The sequence below is a fragment of the Amphiura filiformis genome, chromosome 2, assembly GCF_039555335.1.
Source record: "Amphiura filiformis chromosome 2, Afil_fr2py, whole genome shotgun sequence".
Classification (NCBI taxonomy): domain Eukaryota; kingdom Metazoa; phylum Echinodermata; class Ophiuroidea; order Amphilepidida; family Amphiuridae; genus Amphiura; species Amphiura filiformis.
In genome coordinates, this window is record NC_092629.1 from 55,145,356 (window position 1) to 55,173,028 (window position 27,673).

At 35.9% G+C, this 27,673-nt stretch overlaps 1 protein-coding gene across 3 annotated transcripts in view; it reads left to right on the plus strand.

The window, feature by feature from the left end:
- LOC140146405 (sialate O-acetylesterase-like) overlaps positions 1–12,332 on the plus strand; it is a 33,062-nt gene extending 20,730 nt beyond the window's left edge. For all 3 annotated transcript variants that reach the window (XM_072168243.1, XM_072168244.1, XM_072168245.1), the window contains 5 exons: positions 250–401; positions 2,764–2,894; positions 3,322–3,482; positions 8,110–8,311; positions 10,155–12,332. In XM_072168243.1, coding sequence (XP_072024344.1) covers positions 250–401; positions 2,764–2,894; positions 3,322–3,482; positions 8,110–8,311; positions 10,155–10,385 — 877 coding nt within the window. In that variant the 3' untranslated portion in view covers positions 10,386–12,332. The remainder of the gene's footprint in view (positions 1–249; positions 402–2,763; positions 2,895–3,321; positions 3,483–8,109; positions 8,312–10,154) is intronic.
- Positions 12,333–27,673: the final 15,341 nt, after the last annotated feature.

Below are 27,673 nucleotides of genomic sequence, written 5' to 3' on the forward strand. Positions count from 1 at the left end.
TTCTTCCTTAGGTTTTAGATCACTGTGTCTTTAATTCTCAACCAATTTCAACAAATATAAGGTTTTAAATCGGAGCTAAAGAGTACAGATATTGTTTGCTTGTTTTAATTTTGACACATTTTGCTTTGTTTAGGATATACAATGGTGAACATAACTGGTACCTGAATTCTTTTGCTTACTGTATTGTACATATAATTGTTTTCATATCCTATTCTCAATTTCTTATTGGCAAATTTTCTTTGTTTACAGCAAACAAATGGTAAACCAAACCACAGAGGAAGCAGCACATGATTTAATGGGTTTGAAAACACCAAAACCACCCACTGCATCCAGCCAATTATGGAATGCTATGATACACCCCTTGTTGAATATGACCATTAAAGGAGCCATCTGGTACCAAGGTACCTACCCAACTTGTTTTTTTTGTGTCAATATAGTGTCCACTTACATGTTATACTCCAATCCGACTAGGCCATTACTGTGGTGTCCCCGATGTAAAACTGCGGTGTCCCAAGGTCAGGGATTCCATCAAATACTTGTTAGTGTGCTACATAGAATTGTACACAACAGTGATTTTCAATACACGATCATGAATTGATTGAACAAATTATAAATCTCCCGCACTTGTACATGTACATCTGTGGTTCCGTCAATTGAGGGCCTAATACAGTAAACGCAGGAATATTGCCGCATTCACTGTACATGTAGCTGTTAATAATACTGATGGATGAACGTTCGACGTCGTTCGCGCACATTTTCATCGAAGTGAAATTCCAGGCTACCCACAATTCCCAGGGGCGTGTGAAATTTTGCTAGTGCGGTAACCGCAAATCGATTGTTTTTCACTATATCGGAAATACATCGATTTGGAATGTCACAGGGATGACAGTTTTCAGGCAATTGCCTGATTTCAGGCTTTTTGCTACTCCAAATTTTACGCACTTTCATTTATTTTCAGCCCGTTTTGAGGCTTTATAGCCCAAATTTACGCGCTTTTTCAAGCTTTTCCTGCCAAGTCACTTCAACCCACTTTCATCCCTGAATGTCAAATTGAGAAAAATATGATCTATGACATGATACCAAAATCTCATCAACAATAAGGTAAAACAAAAGTGTTTATTTGCCCAGACACGACCGACCCAAAAAATAAAAAAACATCAAACATTTCTTTTTTACAATGATATAAAAATAAAGAAAATTATGTTTTTCCTTTCATTTTCCCCATTTAGCCCTCCCCAACCAATATTTTACCATCAATCAACATCAATATGTACAGAACCAAGGATGAAAAGTAGGCCTATGGTCTAGGATTCTGTACTACAGGCTACCAGCCTGTCCCCCTTACAACAAGCATGATTTTATACTGAATTTATACTACAACAAGCATGATTTTATACTGAATTTATACTGAATCTTTATCAAGATTTTGTTGCCAAAGAGATTAAACTTTATATGGTTTGACACAAGTAAAAATTTAAGGCTGAATAATGTCATATATTTTCTCTTACCCCACTTGCTGCAACACATGTACAGATCTAAGACAAAAAAGAAAAGAAAATGAAATTGACCTGCCGACCCACTCCTTTCTACCCCCTGTCTGGGCAAACAAACACTTTTTTGTCCTAAGGTAAATTGGGGAATGAGGCTGTCAATCTGGCCACAGGCCTTTAATTGACTTATATAATAATAAATAAATAAAAAATCATATTTGCAATTTATCTGCACTGCAGTTAACATGTATGTAGAGTTCTGAAATATGCTATTCCAGTTAAAATCCATACACCCCCTATGCATATGGAAGATATGAACTTAATCTCCCACACAGGTGGTGTAGATTTCGAATGGAGTCACCCATTCTGGTAACGCCATTTGAAATTCACACTCCCTGTGTGAGAGATTAATGATGTATATCATAGGATTTGTATGGCTGTAACTGGAAAAGCTCAATATACTGCTAGACTTGTGTTGAATGACAGTCTAAATTATAGTTTGATCACCTCGTAATTGGCAGGAATTAAGCTTTTACCACTACGCCAAAAGGCATACTCATGTTAAAAGTGATATAGTTGACCTGTCTGGTTTAAATTGTGTGTGTTAAAGAAAGTAGATAAAGTATCGGACTTGAATTAATAATTTGTGATGCTTCTGGCGAGATGTCCCAAGAGAATTCTCGAAATAAAATATATTTATATTAATCCGCAATGTCAGACAAAAAGTCCCAAAATTTCAGAATTTGCGAGCATAGCAAGCAAAAAAAATCAGGTTTTTTACGTTTTTTTGGACAAAAAAGGTCTAAATTTTGGGAAGAAAGTCCACTTTTCACAAAATTGCTCCCCCCCCTTGGAAAAATCCACTTTTTCAAAATCAGTACCCTCCCAAATGAAATCCTGCGTACGGGCCTGCGCGATGTTATAAGGCCCGTCGATTACGAGCTGATCAAATTATATGTTGCTTAGATCTTTCAACCAACATATAGGACACAGCTTTGATCAGCTTGTAAACGACGGGCCTTATAACATCGCTGATTGATATCAAAATATTTTATTTTGAGAATGTTCTTGTGACATCTCTCCAGAAGCATCACAAATTATTAATTCAATATCTATACTTTTGTCTTCTTTCTTTAACACACAAAATAAAGATTAGACAGGTCAACAAATAGCACTCTTAAAGTGGGTCTACTTTACAGCATAGTGGTAGAAACCTAACATGTCCCGCCTATTACGAGCTGATAAAACTATGTGTTGCTTTTCCTCTCCACAGGTGAACAAAATACTGGCAGACCAGATAGCTACAAATGCTTGTTTCCTAACATGATTGCCAGCTGGAGAGATAAGTGGCATGCCGGTTCAAACGGGCAGACAAACCCTGTGTTTCCCTTTGGATTTGTGCAGGTAATAATAATTTTTACTTCATTATATAGCCCAAGAGCTTTGTATTTTCCAAGCAGTGTTCGATTTACCTGACGGTTGTTTGATGGCATGTAAAACTAAGTCATTTTTAAGAAAAGTTGAACAATGATGGTGCTATTTGTCAATGTTGTTATTATTTCAGCTTTGTACCAGCACAAGACCAGAGATTGGTAATATTGGCAAATTCCCAGAGTTGAGGTAGCAACGGATGGCTGACTATGGCTATATATGCCCCTAACCCAGCAATGCCTAATGTGTTAATGTTGGTATTTTTTCAGCTTTGTACCAGCACGAGACCAGAGATTGGTAATATTGGCGGATTCCCAGTGTTGTGATGGCATCATCAGACGACTGACTAATGCCCCTAACCCAGCAATGTCTAATGTGTTTTATGTTGTTATTAATTCAGCTTTGTACCAGCACAAGACCAGAGATTAGCAATATTGGTGGGTTCCCAGTGTTGAGATGGCATCAGACGACTGACTATGGTTATGCCCCTAACCCAGCAATGCCTAATGTGTTTATGGCTACTGCCCTAGATCTACCTGATTTGCAGTCTACTATATCTCCGTAAGTACAATGATGTTAAATCCATTTGCTCTAAGAGGATGACTGGATGTGGTTACTAGGTTAATGGTTTACCTTATTGATTTCACTAATCAGAAGTTCCAAAGGGGTACTCAAGAAGTCATAACAATGATAAGAGCAACTTGTAGTCGACTGTATAGAATTTAAATATTTTCCTTGTAAAGTCTAAAATATGCTGCTTTTGGTATGCCAATTTATCAGTTGTTGACAGTTAACTTCTCTAGTGTATAGGTGTGGTTTGGTTTTTATCAACATTGGTAATTATCAAGACCCAATAACCTTCACAGTAAGAGCAAATGGGGTTTACCAGTCTTGTCACAGTGCTTTCATGTAAGAGCTTAAATTTGAAAAGGGACCCTGATTGGCTATATACTGGTTTTTTTTCTAGTAGTTGGTGACATTGCACATTTCACTAAGTGTAGCTACAGAGAATGTTTAAAGGCATTCCCATAACCCAATGGGGTTTCTGACCTTGGTATGTCTGGCTTTTGTACACATTTGGACCGTGGACCATACCTTGCATTGGGATTGTGTGCAAGTATCTGGTGTTTTCATCCTTTTATTTAACATTCAAAACATTGAGACTTATGAATACAATTACTGCAGTGGGACAATATGAATGTTTCCTGTAAGAAAGTCAAATACAAGTCTCAACTATTAGCTCGTTGGCTGCAGTTTTAAAATTGCCATTTTGTGTGTGTGGCAATGGGGTCTTTGCCTTTAAAATTAGGTTATATTGATCAAATTTCCCAATCATAGTGAATTGTAGGAATGCCTTTAAGCCTCCTCTGGTGTAGCTACAAAATGTTAGGGAGGTGTACTCAAAGCACTGCCATATGTTCACATTGAAAGACATTACGTGACATCACTAAATGGTGAGTGACTGCATCAGAAAAAGTAGTGTAGTGGAATGATTGGATCTAGGTTACAAGTCAAGAGGAACAAAAAACACTCTTTTTTAAAACACAACAACAGTCATGTTTGGTTTGAATTGTTTAAAGAGTCCCACAAAACATGGAGATGTCAGCTTTTTTGCGACATGCTTACAAACATACATATACATGTATATACTATGAAACTGTCACTGAAAATCTCACTGAAATTGTGACACAATCTGGTCCATGGGGGCCAAAGGCGGCAAATTTGAAACTGAGATAAAGGTAAAAATATGGAGTAAAAACCAATAAATTACAAAAGAAACTAGACATTGTGCTCACAGAGCACGGCCCTTAGCCAGTGATGTTGATCTTTTTATGACCTAATTTGACCTAGAGTTGTTCATGCGACATTTGTACCACCAGCCTATGGTTCATGGTGGTGACGACATTGTAGGGCTAAACATGACAGAGTCCAATATCAGTATACACGCTGCTATTGTAGGGCTACTATGTAATTTACGGGAGCAGCAGCATTTTGAAAGTATTTGGGGAAAGAAAGAAGAATCAGACAGAAAGACAAGACCTAGCTTAGCTAGGTAAATACACAGATATCCTTGGAAGGCTCTGTAAAGATTGTTTACCTATCTTTACAAAAAACCTGGCAAGGACATACCTATTCTTACTATAATGTATACTTTAAAGTACACATAATGAGGAATGATCAGCCCAATTATTATTTTACATGGCTCATTGAACCACAATGGGCTTGTAAGGACTATATATCTTTGCTGTATGGATGATATATTTGTGTGCAAATCTATCATGGGGTAGACTGCTTTGCATTCCTTTTTTAAACAATTCATACCATTCCATGCATTAAAACACAACACATCCACATCCCCAGTGACTGCCCTGCCCAGAGAAAAACGGATAGATCGCTGTTGGATCAGAACAGGATTGGTGTATTTTCCATGGTGGGATAGAGGGATAATAAATTTAAATGGTCTACTACAGTAGACTAATCATGGGGGGTCATAGGCCCCCCTAGTAAATTATAGTGAAAATTAGGTTTTTGGTCATTGTCCGTAAGTGGAAGAACTTTGACCGCAAATGATCACGTGACATTTGTGGCACCACCCAATGGTCCTAGTGCTCAACTATGGTCAACATGGCAAAAAGCATATGGCTACGATGTCCGATTTAAGGTATTTGGTTACATGCGGGAAAGGGACCGTAAATGACCTTTGACCCCAATTCTGTGTACAACTTTTAGACACTGGCTATAGATTTATGCATGTGTGCCAGTAACGTCCACGGTGCTATGTAATATGGGGAAGGGTAGCATTTTAAGTGAAAAACACGTTTTGGGCTACAATGACCTTGACATGACATTTGCGCCAGACATTTTCATGTGACATTTGTGGCACCCCCCAATGGTCATAATAACCAAATTTCATCAAAATTGACAAATGCATATAGCTACGATGGCTCATTATATGATTGGTAGAAGAAAGAAAGAAAGAATCAGAATAAGAAAAAGAGACCCTTAGCCAAATGCCATTTGGCTAAGGTAAATAGACATCAAAAAACTTCATAGAACTTTAAAAACTTCATAGAACTTTAGAACCAATTATGCTAGACCTTTGGTGTTTCAGTAAATGATAAACTATTGTATATAATGTAATAATAACAGAAACTCAGTTTTCAAAAACACCTCCTTTGGCCCCCATGGACCAGATCGTGTCACAATTTGGAGTACCTTTAAAAATTAATCAAATGATCTGAGAATAGCACTGAAATACTACTACTCCGTATTCTAGAAAAATACTTTATCCTGTTTTGGCAAATGAAACATAGCTAAATCCTAATCATTTATCAGTTTTAACTAGCAATAAAAGTCAAAATTTTAATATTTGGCAAATTTTTGGAAATAAGGGCCAAAAACATGTAACATAATAAAGATTGTTTTACCGTAAAATGTGGACTTTACATCAGACCAAAATTGTAAAATTAAGCTTTTTGCGAGCAAAATAAAATTTACAAAGCAGAAGAAAGCAGAATTTGACATTTATAAAGCAGAAAATTTTGTGCTTTAGTCTACGTCTGTCACTTGCAATAAGGGACATCGTTTATGAAGAGGAAGGTCTGGTATCTAAAGGACCATTTCCTAAAAAAAACCCATGAATTCCATAATTGTTTTCCTTCTCTTGCAGATTGCACCCCAGGGACAAACAACGTGTTGGTGTGTGTCTAATCCTTGCAGCAAGAGGGGCATTGTTGAAGGTCTTTTTTATCAAGGGCCATTTCCATGCTTTCAGCCATGTTGATCAGATCATAGTTGGTCACTAGGACTATTGGGTGGTGCCACAGATGTCACATGACCAACTTCCGATCAAATGTCATCCACTTCCGGTCAGTGGCCAAAACCGTGATTTTCACTAAAAATGCTACTCCTTCCACATATTACATAGCACCGTGACGGCACTTGCACACATGCATCACCTATAGCCAGTGTCTAAAAGTTATACCACAAAATTGGAATCAAAGGTCATTAAGGGGTCACTTTCGGTAAAAGTCTGAAAAATTTGTAAAAAATATTCAAAAAATCACTGTCTTTACAAATTACATAGCAGAGAGTCGCCATTAGCACACATGCATCGCTACTAGCTAGGGTGTTTAGGATGCCTACAGTTTTGGGGTCAAAGGTCATTAAGGGCTTACTTCCGGTCAAAAACCAAAATTATCAAAAAAGTTTAAAATTTTTTTATCTCAAAATGTAAATAGACCAGAGTAATATAATCATCATACATGAATTAGTGTTACCTGATGTGTGCATGGTATTTTTTTATTTTGGTGGTCAAAGGTCATTAAGGGGTCACTTTCTGTTTTTAGCTAAATAACTTCAAGAATTTTTATCTCGACAACTAAACATAGTAGAATTTTTTAATTAAAATTGGAACAATGCATTTTGTCGGTGAACATAGGGTTTTATTTTCATTGAGCTCAAAGGTCATTAAGGGGGTCAAAAGGTCAATCATAAATTTAAAAAAAAATCAAAATCCATGTATAAGTTCCGATTAAGCTGAAATGCACCAGGAATATTCCTTATGACATCCTAAGCACTATGTAATATTTTTATGGGGTCAAAGGTAATTAAGGATCACTTCCGGTTCTCACAGATTCGGGTCATAACTCATTTGTCACTGCTGGCTGTGCATGCTCGCGGTCGCAGGCGAACGCAATCAGATCTCGTTTTCCTTCTCTTGCATGCAGAGTTCATCCCAGGGACAAACAACATGTTGGTCTCTGTCTATCACTTGCAGCAAGAGGGCCATCATTGAAGGTCTTTTTTTTAAAAATTTTATCAAGGACCATTTTCCAAAATATATAACATAGGAATTCCATAATTGTTTTCCTTGTCTTGCAGAGTACACCCCAGGGACAAGCAAGATGTTGGTCTACATCTGTCACTTGCAGCAAGAGGTATAGCTTATGGAGAGGAAAGTCTGGTATATCAAGGATCATTTCCAAAACATAACAGGAATTCAAACCACCTTTTTCCATTCTTTTCCAGAGTACATGTACACCCCAGGGACAAACAAGATGTTGGTCTACGTCTGTCGCTTGCAGCAAGAGATTTATAGCTTATGGAGAGGAAGGTCTGGTATATCAAGGACCATTTCTGAAACATATAATGTAGGAATTCCATAATTGTTTTCCTTCTCATGCAGAGTACACCCCAGGGACAAGCAAGATGTTGGTCTACGTCTGTCACTTGCAGCAAGAGGTATAGCGTATGGAGAGGAAAGTCTGGTATATCAAGGACCATTTCCAACCAAGATAACTGTGGATGAGTCTCAGCTGACTATACTTGTCATGTATGATAATATCAGCAGTGACCATATTAAGCTTGTTGGTGCCAGTGGTTTTGAGGTAAGATTATTTACCATTCATATAACGCCCAACCACAACAGGGTAGTGTAAATTTACGTTTGAATTGGGGTTGGTCGGCGCCTGGTGTGGAGCAGATCGATCAATCAATCAATCAATCAATCAATCAATCAATCAATCAATCAATCAATCAAATTTATTTCCATCAAAAAACATACAAATAACAAAACATGATAAAACAAGATGGAGGAGACACAACTAGAAGCAGAAGCCTGTAAAATGTTGTGCCCCCTGAAACACTTAGAAGAAGGACCTAAATATATATACACAGATACACAAAATGAAAGAAAAAAAATACAATATACCAAAACCTGAAGGGAAAAAATACACTTGATTTCTCCACTCACACCCGCACACCCTACCACAATGTCATAGGCATGTAATAAAAAGGTATATACATACAATTAAATATAATAAGTACTATTCATATCAAATTCAGTAGTATTAACCAAATGTTACCGTATCAATGAATAAACATAATTCTACTTATAAATATCAAAAACAGATTTCAAGTTTGACTTAAAATGACCTAAGGTTGCTGACATTTTAACATTTTTTGGCAATGTATTTCAAACTTTTGGTCCAACCGTTAAGATACTGTTGATTTTGTGGATAGGTATTTTATAATCATTCCTATTCCGTGTATTATAGTTATGATTTTCTTTATGAGTCTGGAAGAAATTTTAATTAATAATAATGCACCAAAGTTTGTTTTGGGACCTTCTAGTGGATTCTGCTTACGCTAATAGTGAGAACCAGATGCTATTCCAGTTGAAATCCACACTACCCCTGTGGAAGATTTTGGAAAATATCTTCCACAGAAGGAGTATGTTTTTCAAATGTAACTGGTCAGGGCTGATCATTTTGAAAGCCATACTCCCCTGTATTATGGCTTCACTTATATCTTCCACAAATGGAGTTAGTATTTCAAATGGAAGTTACCCAATTGTCTTTTGTATTCAAAACTCATACTCCATGGAAGACTTTAGCTAAATCTTCCACAGGGGTAGTGTTGATTTTAAATGGAAAAGCCTAATCAGACCAAACATTAGATAAATGCCAGGAGTGTGTTAATTGTGTGTCATGCATGGGCATGCACTCCACATACTATGCATGAGCTTTCAAAAATGTTTATTTTTCTTGCGGTTGGCATTTATATTCGCCGCATTCCAAAACTTTTGTGACTTTTTTTTGTTATAAAAATATAGCATTATTTCATATCTTGTACAATTTCACTCGCGACAAGTGAAATGCATAAACCTATAAGCAGGGTCTTAGCTAGAAATTGAGGTTTGCCCGTCATCTGAATAAAATTGCCTGTCCTAATTTGACCTTTCAAAACATTTACCAGACTTCTACAATCCATTTGGGGTTCAAAGAGTTCAAATGTGTGTTGATACAGCTTTGGTTTGCAATTCTGGTGTACTAAAGGTCAATAGCCTTTCTCAATACCTACAATAATAATGTAGCATCTGTCAAAGGCATTAATTTTGCCTGTCCTAGGAGCAAACTCCCCGGCTAAAATGACGGGCAGACGGGTGCATGGCTAGCTAAGACACTGCCTATAAGTAAACATAATCTAAGGACACATTTCAGTTTGGTGTTGATTGGCCAGTAATCACCCCCGGTTGATACAGAGTTGTTCTTGTAATAAATAAAATGAAGAAACAAAAGGATTTTAATAAAAAGAAATCTAATTTAAATCAAATAAATCGATTTTTTTTAATTTAAAAAAGAAATTTAAAGATATCGCAAACCCTGCATAATTATAGAGTTTACACTCAAGTGATCATATTTGATCTCCTTTATTGCTTTCTTTCATCAGGTATGCTGTTCTTTTCAAGACACCTGTCAAGCCAATGATGTCTGGCTACCATTACCTGTCATATCATTAACCAACATATACGCCATTACGCTCTCATATGACTGTCTTATGGCCAAACCTGTAGCATTGAGGTATCTATGGAGGGACTATCCTTGTACCTTCAAAGACTGTACTGTGTACACTGAGAAGAACAATTTACCAGCACTGCCTTTTGTACTCCCACTGAATTAAGTACAGCTCTTGGACAATTTTGTTGGATGTCACAAATGTACTATACAGGGTGAGTCAAAAAAAGTGCAATAGAGCAAAGAATTGATATTCATGTAAAATGATGTAAGAACCAAGTTTACTTTACAATTATTGACAATTTCAATAAATGCCACACTCCATAGTCCCCTTCTGTGAAAAAATGAAGTGAATCGCAACTACTGTTTAATTTTTATGAGTCCTTTTGCTGCGATACCCAATTTCATTATTTGTCCACAAGGTACCATGTATTTTGAATGAGCACACGCAATGCACGATAAAGGCACCAGCTCTGAAACTGACTTTAACTTAAAGAATGTTGATTATTGCGTCATTTTAATTTTTTTTTTCTGTTCAAACAAACTTTTCACATTACTTTAAGTCCTTTATACTTCACTCGACTCCAACTCCAGTTTTTTTAAATCCCAATCTGTCCAACTTACTGGATATTTTGTAATTCACTCCACTTCAATTTGCGCGTATTTCATTTCGACATTTGAAAAACCTGCCTACAAATTTGTATGTTTTTGAAAGAGAATAAACATCTTTAAAGTAGAGGTAAAATGAAAAAAACACTAAATAATGTTTCTTTTCCATATAAACAAGACCAAGGGGAATAACACTTTGGGTGCTCCATTTTATTACAATGCCATTGAGGTTAAGAAAATGGTAGTTGTTCCAAATCTACCCTACACAGTGTGGGCTAACATTCAAATTTTAAATGTTTCTTGGACAAACATTAAAATTGTGTATCGCTATAAAATATGTCATAAAAACAAAACGGTAAATGCTAATTCCTTAATTTTTCACAAAAGGTCACTAATGGACTTATCATTTATAAAATATTTCAAAACCTAAAAGGTTCAACTTGGTTCTTAAATAAAAGTGGATTCTTTTCTCTATTGCACTTTTTTTTTACTCACCCTGTACTTTGTTGGGCTTATTTCTTTTTGGCATTATTTCTAATTTACTGTACATGTGCATGCATTTGTTTTCATGTGTGTAATTAGGGTTGGGGGTTACTAACCCTAACCCTTCACACAAAGTAAAATACTATACATACACATATAGAGTATTATATTTTCTTCTCAATTTTACAATACAAGTAGTGCAATACCACTTTTCAGGAATTAGTATTATTGATATGAGCTTACTTAAGTACCGGAGGAAAATGTCATCAGGGTATTTGCAGTTGCAATTGCATTTTTTGGGTGCGATTGCATTTTTTCAACAATAAAAAAAAGGAAGTTTTTTGTACAAAAATTTAAAAAAGGAAAGTTATAGACCCTAAATTACTTGTTATTCAAGGTTGGAACCAGAGAAGTACTGCTATTTAAAAAAAAATGATAAGAAAAGTAGTTAAAAATTCAAGTATTTTTTCAAAGCTGGATAAAGTTGTACGTTTTAATTACTGTTGCTTCTATTGAACAGACAGGGACATATTGAATTAGCATGCATTGCTAGCTGTTCAATAGAAGCAACAGTAATTAAAATGTACAACTTTATCCAGCTTCGTAAAAAAATTGTGTTTTTTCAGAAATTTTGTTGCCTTCCAAAATGGCATTTTCACCCAGTGCTTAAGCTTACTTATGTAGGCCTTGTCTTCATGGCACCGATAGTGTTATCCAAGGGTTCAGGCAAATTATATGCCTGTATAGCCATATTATATTGGTACTGGAATTCTTTTATTTACATTGTAGTGTACATATTTCTTATTTGAATATACGTGTAATGGATGTCTGCTTTCAATACTGTATTCCCGTGTATCAAATGTTTGAAACTCTATACTCTGATCAGCTTCTAATAGGCAGGACTCATAAAATCGAGGATTGATATAAAATGGAGTACACACAGCTGGACGCAGCACATATGAAGAGCTTAGTTTCAAAACCCCTTACATCCACTTGAGGAATTTTGAGAACACATCATAAAATCATCAAAAAAATCACTGATATAAGGGGGTTTTCAGCAAAAGCAGTTTTTGTTAGGATGCTCATCCTACCCAAGCATCCCGCCAAAAACTGATATATGGGGATTTCCCCATATATCAGTGATTTTTTTGATGATTTTTTGATGTGTTTTCAAAATTGCTCAAGTGGATGTAACAGGTTTTGAAACTAAGCTCTTCATATCGTCAGCCTGCTACGCTAATTCAAGTGGATGTAAGGGGTTTTGAAACTAAGCTCTTCATATCGTCAGCCTGCTACGCTAATTGCCTAAGTAATTTTTACATGTTTCTCATTTGCAATTTTGATTTTCTGAGTAATAAACCCATAATTAATCAAATTTCGAGCCGCATTCTTTGTGGAATACATCAAAAGAGATGTATTCCACAAGTTAATGAAAAATGCGGCTGAAAATTTGATTAATTATGGGTTGATTAATTAGCGTAGCAGGCTGGCGATTGCGCTTTGCGTATTGCGTGACTGATGCGCGCTTTTATGAATTTACGCAGGCGTAAGTTGGAACTTTATTGACTCATGCAGTAACAAAAACCAAATAATTCAGGCCTATTTCGAGCTGATCATCTTTTGGTAGATAAAAATACTATGTGTTCTTTTGTACAGTAAAGTAAAGACAAAAAGAAAATATTTTTTAAGTTTTCAAACTGTATGTCTATAATAGACCAATGTACATTCTGCCAGAAAATGTGTGTTTGAAACTTTTTTATTCAAAGTTTATTTTTATACATGTGAACAAAATACTTCAATAAGATTGTATTTTCTTGATATAACTACATTAGTTTGATACACACAAAATTTGGATGGCGTCGTAATAAATATATAGACATGTAGGCCCTATAGTACAGTGAAGACTCATTAACACGAAGTTGTGCGGAATTCAAATTTTACTTCTTGTTATCAGGAGTTTGTGTTATCCAGTTCTAATAACATGTGAAATGTATGTTTGGGAATGTAGAACATATACTTCTTGTTATCAGGAACTTCATGTTAAGAGGGTTTGTGTTAACGAGTTGCCACTGTAATAAATTTTTCCTTGTGTATATTTTGCTGTATGTCTTTCACTATGTGACCCATCATATCAAAACATTGCAGGTCACAGGGATGTAAACATCTACCAAAAAGTACCCCCCCCCCTCTTAATTAATGTCCATTGTTCCAAAATGTGACCCGGCAGCACAAATGAGCCGTAAATTCCCTAAATTGTATTCTGAGTTACGGTGTAAAATGTGTACGAAGGTCATATTCATCGATAATCCTATTGTTGAAGTGGATAATAAGCTTCTACCTTAGATGGCTATAGAACTTTTAATAGCTCTGGTCTTTGTGTTTGCTTATATTGCTAAATCCTGTTCAAGTGGTGGGTTACAATCGCCAGGCATTGTATTTTGTACAGGTATGCATAACCAACAATTAACAATGAGAGAACTTTCTTAAACCTCGTTGACTTGGGGATGATTTGAAATGACCGCCAATTATGACTGTTTGATATTTATTGCCAACAGTTTGAAAAAGAGACACATGTAAAAACGTAAAAGCTATAATTTTGTTGAAGGAGCAAAGTTTAACAAACCATAACCCCGCTTCTGGATATCGCTTTGAAGTCAAATGATATACCATTTTTAAGTTTATGATGTTTCTTTTTAAACACGAAATAAAACAAAATTGACCGGGGAGGAATTTATGGCTCATTCACCGTGGACGGTCACAAATGGTTAATCATATGCCAAATGTGGAATTTATTTCTGCGTATTATGACAATGGCCCCAATGTTCATTGTTGATGTCGTAGTGTACATTTACATGAAAGTAACCCTAGATTTGAAATTTGCAGCAAAATCCTATTGCCATGGAAGGAAATGTTTTCAGCTCTCGTTGGAGTAATCTTCTTGTTTCGTGAATTTGGAGGAGAAAGCATGTGATAATCAATAAAAAATATCATTATTAATATTCACATCAGTGGTCATTGTTTACTTTTAAATCCCATATTAAAACATGACAAGTTCAATGTTTTTGGGGACCAAGAAGTGGAAGACCCAAGGGTTACATCTGTTGGTAACACCTCGCAATCAAGAAATTTTGAATCTTAACTTTACCACTGAAAGGAGAACTTGCATTGTAGGCCATTAGGACCTTGCTTGGTGGTCAGAAAAAATATTGAAATCTTCATCATTTGACATTACATAATGATCACTGATATGAATAATGACAATTGCTGTTGAATATAACATGTTTTGATCCCCCCCAAGAGCATAAAACAAAAAGAATAATCCAATGCGAGTTTCAAATTTCCATCAATGGAAACCGACAAGGTAAAAGGATTTTACCGCAACTTTCAAATCTTGGATTCCGTTCATTTAAATGAACTCATTACTCATATCTGCATGCCTGGTGCAACCTATGGAAGCACTGACCTCACAAGATCATTGTGGTCGGATGGCTCCGTTCTAGCTGATAAAACTGTTTTTTTTCCCCAAGTTCTTTCGTCCCGATTTTAATATCAAGTTATTAATGGATTTCGATCACACTTCTCAAGGGACTGTGGAGTTACCTGATGTTACGTAATGTGAGGAGAAAAGCAAAAGTTTTCGCATTCTCCTGTGAGCTTCGATCAAAGTGTGATCACTATACTTCAACGGCAATTATTTCCATGTTCATTTTCTCGCTGAAATGACAATTTAGGTACACAATAACTCAATCAATACAGCATCTATAGGTAAGCAATTAAGCTTATCTAAAGGACAAGATCGGCTCCAGAAACGGTTTTCTCAGTTTTTAATTTTTTGGTCTATTTCCAATTATATGCATCATTTTGTGCAGATTTGTGTGTGAATTTTTCAATTTTTACTAATATGCCACAAAATTTGTTTTATATCGCGGATTTCAAAAACATCAAATTTGATATCATCAGGACATTACTCGCATTCAGAATGTAATCTAGTGTGTCTGATGTGCTCTCAAATCTCATAAGACAGGGACTACCTTTTGAGGGGAGCAAGAGCAATTGCTCTCTACTGCTCTCCTTAAATCTGATATAGAAGAGTGATTTTTAGCTCTCCTTGGTTGACCATTCTCTCCTTACATTCTATTCTAAACAGCTCTCCTTAAAAGCTCCAGAAGAGCTTTTTAATGCTCTCCTGCAAATTCCAAAAGACAGTCCCAGCAAAAAATACTGTGCAAAGGTGGGTGACCAAGCCCTTATAAGATGAAATTTCAAACTTGCATGATGAATAACCCCATCTTTTCATTGGTGCAATTAGGTTTATATCACACACTAACATAAAATATATTTTTCAAAGAAATATTTGTATCGAAATTGTTATATTCAACCTAGCTAGCTAGTATTATGAATAAAGCCATAAAACCATTTAGATATATATACTGATTTGAGCAATAATAAAACAAGCAAAGAAATAAATAACTTAATTTGTCAAGTTTATTTCAAGTATATATCAACAATCCTCTGTACAAAATGGTATCAAATTTAAATAGCACACAATATATGAGAGTAATTCTTCAAGAGTTGTTATGTACATACATGCAGTAAAAATTTGATAAGTATATGTGATGTGATCAAGCTAAATGAATCCGATGTCAATCAAAATCAAAATTCACTTTTCAATTACATTACATGAGCCATATTTAGAGCTTTATTTTGCTGAAAACCCCATCATAATTAGACTTGCGGTTCCAGAGTACCATTTTAGTGTTGCTCGACAGAACAATACGATAAAATACAAGAATACAAGAAAGAAAATTGAATACTATTATTAGCTATATCTCAAAATCAATATTCCCAACATCTGATTCGTTTTGCTTGATCACATCACATATATACTATGTGCCTAACGAGTTGCTTGGACTGGTACAAGTTTTTAGGGTAGTTTGTTTTTTTCTTGTAATTTACAAATATGTGTTCCAGATATTGCAAAAAGAAAGAAAAATAGTTAAACTACCGTAAAAATTTGTTGTCCAAGCAACTTGTTAATAGGCACATATATAATATATATAATGCTTATTATCAAATTGTTACAGTATATGGGCTGCTTGTATTTACAAAAGCAGACTATACACAGGCTTGAACAAAAAGAAATGTTTCTCTAAAGGGGGTTAGGATAATAATGTAACAAAAAGAAATATTTCTCTAATGGGGTTAAGATAATAACATACTGTTTCATCATCATTGGAGCACGCTGACCATTACTGGTTGCCTCAAGTTCGGTAGTGATATAGGTGCATCTTTTGCTAGTCACAGTATCGAATCCCGCACATAATTGTGCAGAGCGTGCACACACACGCATGCATACAGGGTTAGAATTTTGATTCCCCTTGCAAGAATCTGCTAGGATTCTGGCAACACTTTATAAGAATCTTTATTCTACTCCCATTTACTTAGTGTGTATGCTCAAACAATTTATGAGAATCTCATTGGATTTCACTATGGACCACAATCGCCTCACCTCAATGGCATAGTTCAATAACCTCAATTAAACAATCATCATGCGAAATTTGACCTCAAGTTGCAGAGTACGAGTACCCAAATTGTCAAAGGTCATTCAATGGGGTTTAAGAACTGTGCCCTGATAGATGTGCATGTTGTGGATCCTAGTGTTCTACTGAATATTTCACTGGACACTTATTGGGAATTTGGCACATCTTTAAATACCCACTTTTATATATTATATTATATTAATATTAAGGTCACTTTTTATAACAAGTACGTAAATAAATAAATCTTCATCATTTTTTTAAACTCCAAACATTTAATGGGTGTATAATTTTCATATTAAAATACTACATTTGTGACCCATCACATCAAAACAGACCACCTTGCGACAGAAATGAAAATGGAGATTTAAACACTAGGATAAATTGCTGGTTTATAGCTTTAAAATGACACCTTACTTGTTAAAATCAGATACAGTAAAAATGTTTTATGAGGCAAAACAAGCTCAAATCTCTTTTTATTTTCTTTATACTTGTTCATCTTCTTTAATTGTTATCTGCTACTGAAGCCAGCCGCGAAGTGGTTGGTTTTGATGTGATGGGTCACATTTACTGTTCATATTGATTGCAGAATTGTTTAAATTATTGCACAAAAAAAAGTTTGTGAGATGATATAGGCTTGGGCTGAGATGATGGAATTACCTGCAAACATTTCATGGTTGACTATCCTTGTGTCTATTTCACAACAAATATCATAACATGAACGAATTGGTATTTTTGCTTGACAAAACCAAGTGAATTTTTACTTGCTTTCAATATTTCATCCTTGATATCGGAGGACTCCATCAGGTATGACTGATATGGTCATCTGATCCACTCTCCCGGGAAAATTGATTCCGGTGTACCTTATGCTCGATCTCTACCAGTGTTTAAAAACGGATAAATTAGGATGATTCTAAGATCCTTGGGCGGGAGCACAACAAAAAGTCTAGAGAAGGTTGAGAACCCATGGTGATAAGAAGAAGAGGAGGGAGCAGGAACAGAGAGGAGGGCAAATATAATAAAATCCGCTTTTAAAGACTAGTATATAGACTAATATAGGAACACCGGAAACCAGTTTCATGGCCAGACAAATTAAAACACCGTAAACCTTCGCCTAATGGCGCTCCCGGTATGGCGCTTTGGGCTCCCTTGACATAACTGGATCGAATTATAGACACAAACTAAAAGTGCCCTTCCATAAAAAAAAATCCCACCAGCAAATAAGGGCACGTACCATCAATTCTTTTTTGGATTTTTAGAGGAGTGAGCTCTCAATTTGTATGTATAATTTACCCCAAGGCAAAGGAGCCCAGGTGCGCCATTAGGCGAACGTTTACGGTATATATTTTAAAGCATAAATTGAATGCAATTTTTCAAAGAATTTTTTGTCATACATCTTGTTTATATGAATTCAATAAATCAAACTATAATTTTCATAAAAACTTGTCATATCTAACATATTCTGCACAGATTTGACATTAAATATTGTGAGTTGAGGTATATTTTACCATAAATCCTGCTCTAAAAGTAAAGAAAATAAATAATAAAAAAACATTACTCATTTTGTTTTCAGGCTACACATAGGGAAACAAACTTGCGGTTTTTTTTTTCCTTACATAAATAATCAACACCCCTCCCAAGTAAGCACCCAACAAACTTTGTTTAGTGCCTTTCATTCATAGCATTCAGGATAGATGAGTTGACACATTTAATGTTTATATTAGGTACACCTTTTGATGGTCTGATATAAAACAAAAATGACCCTATAATCTACAATGGAAGAAGTAATTTTTTATTAACTTCGGTTTTACAGCAATTAATACCAAAAATGTTATCAAACAGGCCTGGAAAAAATGGAGATTTCAGGACTCTCAATCCTGGGAAATTTTGCAATCTGGATGGATGTCTACATTCCTGGGAAATTAACATTGTTCTGGAGGGAGGGGTCTCTTTAGCCAAATGACCATACGGGTATGTTCCCCCGGAAAGACTTCCTTTTTGGAGCCTTTTTGGCCCTTGATCAAAATTGAGCTCGGAAAGACCCTTGATTTTGATAATTTCAGCTCTAAATTGCTCATTCCTCACATTTCTGCTTTTTGTCCAGGCGATTTTTAACCAGAAAGCCAAGAAAGACCCTCGATTTTGACTGTTCGCAGCTCCAAAAGACCCCCTTTGCCGATACACCATCAGCTCCCAAAGACCACCTCAAAATTCCAGGGGAACATACCCACCAAAAATGTATGATGTGCCCCCGGGCTACATACAATGTAAAAGGTTTTTGCAAGTTGGGTTTTGAAAAGATTTTACGTGGTCTGCCATACATGCTGTGTTTATATTTTTGCCTTGTGTGGAACAACAGAGGGTCACAGGGTGTCCTTAACCCCATGAGAACTACCTGCCGATTGGCCAAAATGAATACTGTATCCAATTTTGAACCAATCAAGGAGGGTATTAAGGCTATATGCAAATGCAAGTTTGACCATAAATAGTTTAAAGCCTAGTCATAATTGGCAATTGAAATGAGCATTTCAAGTTATCAACCAATCAGAAATGCTGTTAGATGAACAGTAGTGTCCAGGGGGTTAATGTAATCATCAGTTAACTCAGATCTACATGTATAAACCATTGGTTTGAAAGATAATAATATTGCTCTAATAAATACATTATTCTAAATGAATTACATTGCACCATCATTCCCAGCTGTACACATCGACTGCTAAGTACCAGAAGTGGGTATGTGAAATAGCTGCCATGTGTAGATGCTATGTATAAGATGAGTTCAATTTACTGTGTGGGAATTGCCAATTGTTCACAGGGCAGCTACTTGCACTTACCCACTTCTAGGGCTAAGCAGTCAACATTCAGAACTCTCACAACATTAAACCATTTTTCTAAATAAAAAAAACACACCATGCTATATAAAAACACACACATCATAAAAATAAAACAGCTAACATTTGTGACGTGTCATGTCAAAAGGAGACACTTTTGGGCAGGTTATGAATTTTGAGGTTTTTACATCTTATATAGATATTTTGCTCCACAACGCCGTTTTCCCCAATGAAATCGGACAATCCTAAGCAAAGATATTGAGTTCGGAAGTTATGGTATTATAAAATTGGAAATTGAGATATCGGCCTTTAAAAATATTATTGACAATGTTGAGAGTAGGAATTAACTTGAAAAATGTCTCAAAAAATACAAGATGACAATTATATTCCGGTCTGAAACTATCAGACAACATTTTTAACATTAATAAAATCACAAATTTGCAACAAACCCAAATTGTGAAAAAATTACCCACCGGCAGATTTTTGGCTATTTCTCCATTTACGATCCTGCCCAAAAGTGTCTCCTTTTGACATGACACGTCACATTTATCCCAGTCAAAAGAAATATATAAAAAATAAAAACAGAGTGCAAAAAGTTTAACTTTCTGAAACAGCTGGCCTAATACATGTTTGCCGATATTTTAGCCAAAACCCTTTGCACAATTTTCAGTACATGTCAGAAATACATTGCATTCAACTTTTTTTCTTTTATCATGACATTTTTACTGTTGAGTATTTTATTTATTTTTTTATTTATTTCTTATTTAACCTGGGGTGACCAATCAATGCACTGGCACTGTTCTCCCTTGGTTGCCAGTATTGGTAAAATTAACATATTTAAATGCTATGTTATGTAAAAAATTACAACATACATGTATACATTTGAAGAGTTCAAATTGCAAAAGCCATTAAATCAAAACTTTTTGAGTTTTAGCACCACCAATAAAGTCTGCCCAATGCCACCATCACATTGACACTGGTCCTATGAACTTGCTATATCTCTCTGATGATTGCCTTCGACCAAGATGGCCGAAAACTGTCAGGTCAGTAAATATATTTCACTGGAAAACTTAAAGTGTCTATAATTCAGAAAAACGTCTAAAATTGGTTTGGCAGTAACAATGAGGGATTAACTACTGTATATAGACACAAATTTAGACCACATTTTGAACACTAATACCTCAAAGGTAGACCATGCGGCAGATTTTGGGGGCGCCAGTCCCCGGGTAAAAGCAGGGGCGGCCAAAATAAAGGCGGCGGAAGGAAGAAGAAGGGCGGCAAAAACAGGGGCGGCAAAAAACGAATGGGCGGCAAAAAAGAATTAGTAAATAAAAAGGGCGGACAAATTTGATAAAGCATAAACATTTAAAAAAAAAATGGTACTATACAACAAAATGAGTGCTTTTAGGGCGCTAGCGCCTGAAACCCTTTTTTTTTTTTTTTCTTCACTTTTTCAAACGACCGAGAAAAAAATTGGGTCAACCTTTTTGGGCGGTTGAGGAAGGGGCGGCAAAATTGAATTTTCTTCAGCCCCCCGGGGTTGGGGCGGCCACGGTACGCCACTGTAAACAGTAAAATAGACTGAATATTAGACACTAAGCCCAAAACAGCATTGGGTGCATTTTACACATGGGTGGTTCTGGAATAAAAAGCAAATATTGCAATTGGTAGTTCTTATAAATTAGTGAAAAGAAACAATTTTCCAGTTCAGTGAATTGCTCACAAACAATGAGCAAGGATTTCAATTCGGTGTATGTTTAAATAGTAATATTTGAATAGTAATTTTACATATTTGTACAACAATAAATTAAATAATAATTAGTGGTCTTCAGAAAAAATCCAAAACAAAACATTTGGGCTGGTCAAGAAATTTGGATTTGGGAGCTAGCAGTCCATGAATATGTCTATAATTGTGTCCAAAATTTGGTCCAGTATCAGTTAAAACATACACATCTTATTTCCAATACTAGACGTTTTGCTGAATTGTAGACGTTTGAGGTTTAACATTCCGTTAATTATATGATCAAAGTAGCACCTATTGGATTTTGCATGCGAATTCTTCATTTGGAAACACAATCAGATTATCATCTTTGTTTCCAATTTGTTTGAATACCACCTACTAGTATTTAGTTATTTTACATGTTAGTCACACTATAACTCACACAACAATCCTCTAAAATTGTAATAGTATTATAAGGTTACATGCAAAATAATATGTGTGGTAACTCCTATATACTACGAGGTAAACACAAAATAATGCACAAAAAGAAATAATTAACATCACACAATAGAGGTTTTAAGTAAAAAGTTATAAACAGAGTGCATTTGGTCCGACACACCTCATTATTATGTTTTCAGATCCTATTCCTTAGTACTTAACCTAGCTGTCCAAAGTAAAATCACTTGGACACCAGTAGCTGCATTTGCATATTTCTGAATGCTAATTATTCTGAAAACATAATAATGATAAAATTGGATGGATTTTTCTCTTGCTACATGAATTTATCAGTCTCGCTATCTAGAGTTTTCAATGCCTCACACGATATTTGAAAACTCTTGCCTGACCACTGAGATATATTCATGTCATGCTCAATCCATCCAATTCTTTATCGAACTCTTGACATCCATGCACATAATACTTCCAATTTTTATAACCATTTGAATTTTACATTCACAACTGGACTAGCCCACTGCCTTCATGTAAGCCTATACAGAGTTAGCCTAGTATCAATACAGGGATTATACAGAATAAAGCTGCATAATTATGAAGTCTTGACATATTATTTTACAGGGGGGGGGGGTCTTTTTGCAAATGAGGATACTGGGATATATGTGGCAGATTCAGGATATGCATTTCCAGCCATTTAGTTGAGACCTGAGAGGAATGTAGCTTTTAGTTATGAGGTTTAGACTCATGCAAAAAAGCCATTTTGGTTTATTGATGGCCCTCAATGGCATGAAAATTAGGTTTAAGATCTTCTCGAAAATTGCAAATTTGGCAACGTTTTTAGCCAACTTTATTTTGCGAAAATTTGTATTGGGTCTGTTTTTCATCAAATTTGGTTTAAAAGTCAAGTAGTTTTATCAGAGTCCCTGCCGCACATCCCACCCAAACCAAAGTTAAGACCCCCTCCCGGGTACAGGGGCGGATTCGCGCGTGCCCCCTCTATTTTTTGCAGATCGGCGCCTGACTCTGTGTATTTTTGCAGAGTGGAGCCTGACTTTGTGTGAGCGCTGATGAGCCGCTGCGGCGGGGGCGGTGGCTCCGCGCCCCCCTATTTAAAATTTTTGGATCCGCCCCTGGGGTATTTTACATAAGAAATGTTCCAGTGTGCAATACATATCATGCATGTGTGATTCTTTTCCCCTAGCCTTGAAAACAGGTTAATTTCATGAAGGCTATATACATAAAGGATAGACCAATTGCAAAGACACAACTTCATACAGACACAAACATTTATACATTATGAGCATGGCAGCTAAATAGTTAAAATAGGATCTCCTGGAGCTCACAAGAAAAGCTGCAACATCTCTTTACTGTACATTCCATTAACACTATGGACACTAATGGCCTCATCCATATGGCATAGTTCGATAACCTCAATTAAACAATCATAGTGCAAAATATGACCTCAAGTTGCAGAGTGTGCATTTTTGTACTCAAATATTCAAAGGTCATTCGCTGAGTGTACAAATGTATTGGGGTTAAAGAACTGTGCCCTGATAGATGGGCATGTAGTCTGCTAGTGTAAGTAAAAAGAAAACGGCATTTGCTCCCAATAGCTCTCAGTCTTACACTACTGTGTATGCTGTTATATTTTCGCAATTTTGGTATTTTTAGAAATTGTGTGAGTTGTTTATTTCACAGAAATTTAAATGTAACTTATATGTAAGTGTAAAGTAACTGTATTATTGCATGTTGTTATTTTCACGCCCAGGCTAGGGTGCATCAGATGCCCCTCATGTCAATGGATTCATCTGTCCCTAGTCTTAAAATGTTCCTATTGTCACAAAACTAACATGTGCCAAGTTTGAATTAATTCGGAGGTCGTCCTGGGGGGCCACCGAGAGCCTAAAGTTACAATGTGTGCTCCTATGTAGTAAAGTTCGTTGACCCCTGTACAATTCCAATTAGAAGCCGATCGAACAATTTAAAGTAGCTGCCATATCAAAACCCTTAGGACTTAGAAGCTCAAATCTTTTGCGCTTATAGTACTGATAATCATCTTCGAATCGGTGATAAAAATTAATCACCAACAAAATGAGCATGTGTGGAATTGGCACAAGCGCCCTCGATACAAAATTTCAGTGAAATAGGCATTTTGTGGTAATTTTTACCTCAAATTTTACAAATGTTGATGTCCTGGTTGTCATTACACTTTTACAAAGCAGATTTTCTGAACTTTAGATCAATATATAATACATATTAACAACTTTCAGTGTGAAATAAAGTATTATAGCACTTGATTAAGACAGAAATTATAGATTTTCCCAAGAATATGGACTGTGGGGGCGCTTTTGACAATAAAACACACGGTCATTTCTTTGGAGATGGATTTTCATCACAGATTCAAAGATGATTATCAGTACGCTTAGCTCCCAAGATTTGAGCTTCTAAATCCAAACGGTTTTGATATGCCAGCTACTTTAAATTGTTCGATCGGCTTCTAATTGGAATTGTACAGGGGTCAACGAACTTTACTACATAGGAACACACATTGTAACTTTAGGCTCTCGGTGGCCCCTCAGGACGACCTCCGAATTAATTCAAACTTGGCACATGTTAGTTTTGTGACAATAGGAACATTTTAAGACTAGGGACAGATGAATCCATTGACATGAGGGGCATCTGATGCACCCTAGCCCAGGCCCGTACGCAGGATTTCATTTGGGGGGGTGCTGATTTTGAAAAAGTGGACCTTTTTTTTCCAAATTTTGTGAAAAGTGGACTTTCTTCCTAAAATGTGGACTTTTTTGTCCAAAAAAAGCATAAAAACCCTGATTTTTTGGCTCGCTGCGCTCGCAAATTCTGAAATTTTTGGACTTTTTGTATACTTTTCGAAATTTGGGGGGGTGCGTTGCACCCCCTGCACCCCCCTGCGTACGGGCCTGTTCACGCCTGCATGTCCACTCACGAAATTCACGAAAATAAAACTCTCGAGAAAATCACAGCATATACATTACTTATCATTATCAATAAATGTGACACAGTCAAGGGGAATGAGCCTATTAAATGTTGCTAATTTTTGAGTTGTTGGCAAGGAACTGAAAGAAGGTGTTCTTCAGATTCTTTTGTTTCTTGTTCTTTTTAGCAACTAATACAAATGTTTTTGACTTCATAAGAAGTTTGAGTGAAAATAGGTTAGAAATGGATATGTTTTTGAATTAAGTTCAACATTACATACATGTAGCAACCTCCAAAGTACATAGCATGTGGTTACAATATGTGACATGATCAAGAGGAATGAGTCACATGTCGACCCTGGTCGAAAATGAGTTTTACATATTTTTCTATAGAGGACATTTAGAGCTTTGAGTAACTGAAAACCCTATGTTTATACGACTTTTCTTAACAACGTTACATCAATTTATCAACCATTGAAAACAATATAAAACAAAAGAATTTTAACGCTTTCTTTGTCAATATCTCAAAATCATTATTAGCGATGCGGCTCATTCCCCTTGATTGTGTCACATATGTGATGCGACCAAGCAAAATCAGTCAGAACTCGGAAATATTGATTTTGAGATATGGCCAAACAAAGGCAATGGAAACACTTCAATTGCTCATATCTTTGGAACTGGTTGTTCAATTTCAATGGAGTTTTCTGCAAAATGCAGCTTTGCAAATGCTATTTACTATATCCTACATGTATAAGAAACTGAAAATTTAATATTTCCAAGTTCCGACTGATTTTGCTTGATCGCATCACATTTATGCTATGTTATTATACCGGCTAAAATATGCCTTAATCCCTCGCCTTGGTGATTTACCATCATCTCACTCACCACCTATATCATTTTGACCAATCACAGCTCTCCTTGTAAGCTCCAGGAGAACCCTATTTAGCTTCATGCTCATATTAACAGACGATTAACAGACAAACAATTCCATTGGTCAATTTGACAAGATGTTGCTAGAGAGATGGTAAATCATCAAAGGGAGAAGTCGTCTATCTCACACATAAAGACAGAGAGAGAGAGAATAAACTGTGTCAGCATTGAAAGTTAAGTAGAAAAGAAACACGCACAAGGAAAATAAATCAACTTTATGACATAATGTTATTACCGTAAACCACTCGGGTATAAGCCCACCCCCATAGATGGCAGATTTCACTTCAAAAATGGGGGTGGGCTTATAACCGGGGAAAGGCTAGTGCTTGAATTTAAAAATAAGAACAATCATCCCCCATTTGCATATATGCCCAATGTACCAGTAATTTCTATCATAAATTTCTTAAAATTATAAGTGTGGAATGTTAATTATCAAGTGATATTTTTTTATATTTTGTTCTTAAATATGAGAGCAAAGCATTGATTTGATTTAATAACTTGGCCAAAATTTAGTAACTGGGCTTATACCTGAATGCACCCTTGTTCCCAGAATATTTTGAAAAATAGGGAGTGGGCTTATAGCCGAAGGTGGGCTTATACCGGGTGGTTACGGTATATTCTTGAGCAGCTGTAAAGTAAATATATATATACTTTACACCATTAAAGGAGTATTTTGTGATCCTAGCATCCCATTTTCATGACACCACGAAAAAAGCTTATTTCCAAAATTAATTTCAGTTGATTCCTATTTTGCGCTTGTGAGTTAAATGCATGATTATGTGTACTATACTGCTCCATAGGCCACTGTGTGTAATTTCGTTCTGGCGCACCAGAACATAATTCAAATTTTACAATTTGCTAAATGCGACATGATCTACTCCATGGGGGCCAAAGGAGGCAATTTTGAAAATTTAGTTACTATAATTATTACTTGCAGTAACATTATGCTATCATATACCGAAAACACCAAAGGTCTAGCATACTTGGTTCTAAAGTTATGAGGTATTGTGATGTACATTTTCTTATGTGTTTTATTGTTTTTTACTCCATACATTTATGTTTGCCTTTATCTCAATTTCATGTTTGTCGCCTTTGGCCCCCATGGACCAGATTGTGTCACAAATGAATTAATCTGCAAGAAATTTTGTGTATAAACATTATGTAGCCAGAGCTTTCCTGGGTATAAAAATCTCAACTTTTTTTGAGAAAAGTGAGGGATGAGGCTGTGGATCACGTTTATTCTCTTTAAGTATTCTTGTGCATGTTTCTTTATAGTACCTGTGAGCTACTGCAAGCAATAATAGGCCTTTTAATTAGTCCACTTGGCTTCCGTGATGCAAAATTTGTCATTGCATGCTCTATATAGTGGAAGCAGTATTAAATCATACACATGCACCAACTAAAAGAACTCGCACTATAAAGGCGGTGCATAGTGGACACACAAAGTAAGTAACTACGACAAAGTACTGACATCACTGGCTCGCAGAAGCCAAATGGACTATAGATATCTAGAGATTTATCTGGTATTAAAACAGTTGCATTTTAGTAAAATAGTTTTTGTTCACAATACATGTTACATACATAATCAATAGTTAACATTATACAATCAATGCAGCTACGCAACTATACATGTATGTAGAACTACATGTTTTTATAAATCAAGGCACTTGACTGAGCCCAATCTTCATTTGGGCAGCTTATTGTTATCAATATCAAAATAATGGGCTATTCCATTTGAAATCCACACTAACCCTGTGAAAGATTTTGGAAATATCTTCCACAGAGGAGTATAATTTCAAATGGAATGAACACATTAGGCAGCTCCATTTGAATTTCATACACCCTCTGAAAAGATTCAACCTGAATCTTCCACAGAGTGAGGGCAAGTTTCAAATGTAGCTTCCTAATGTGTGCATTCCATTTGAAATTATATTCTCTGT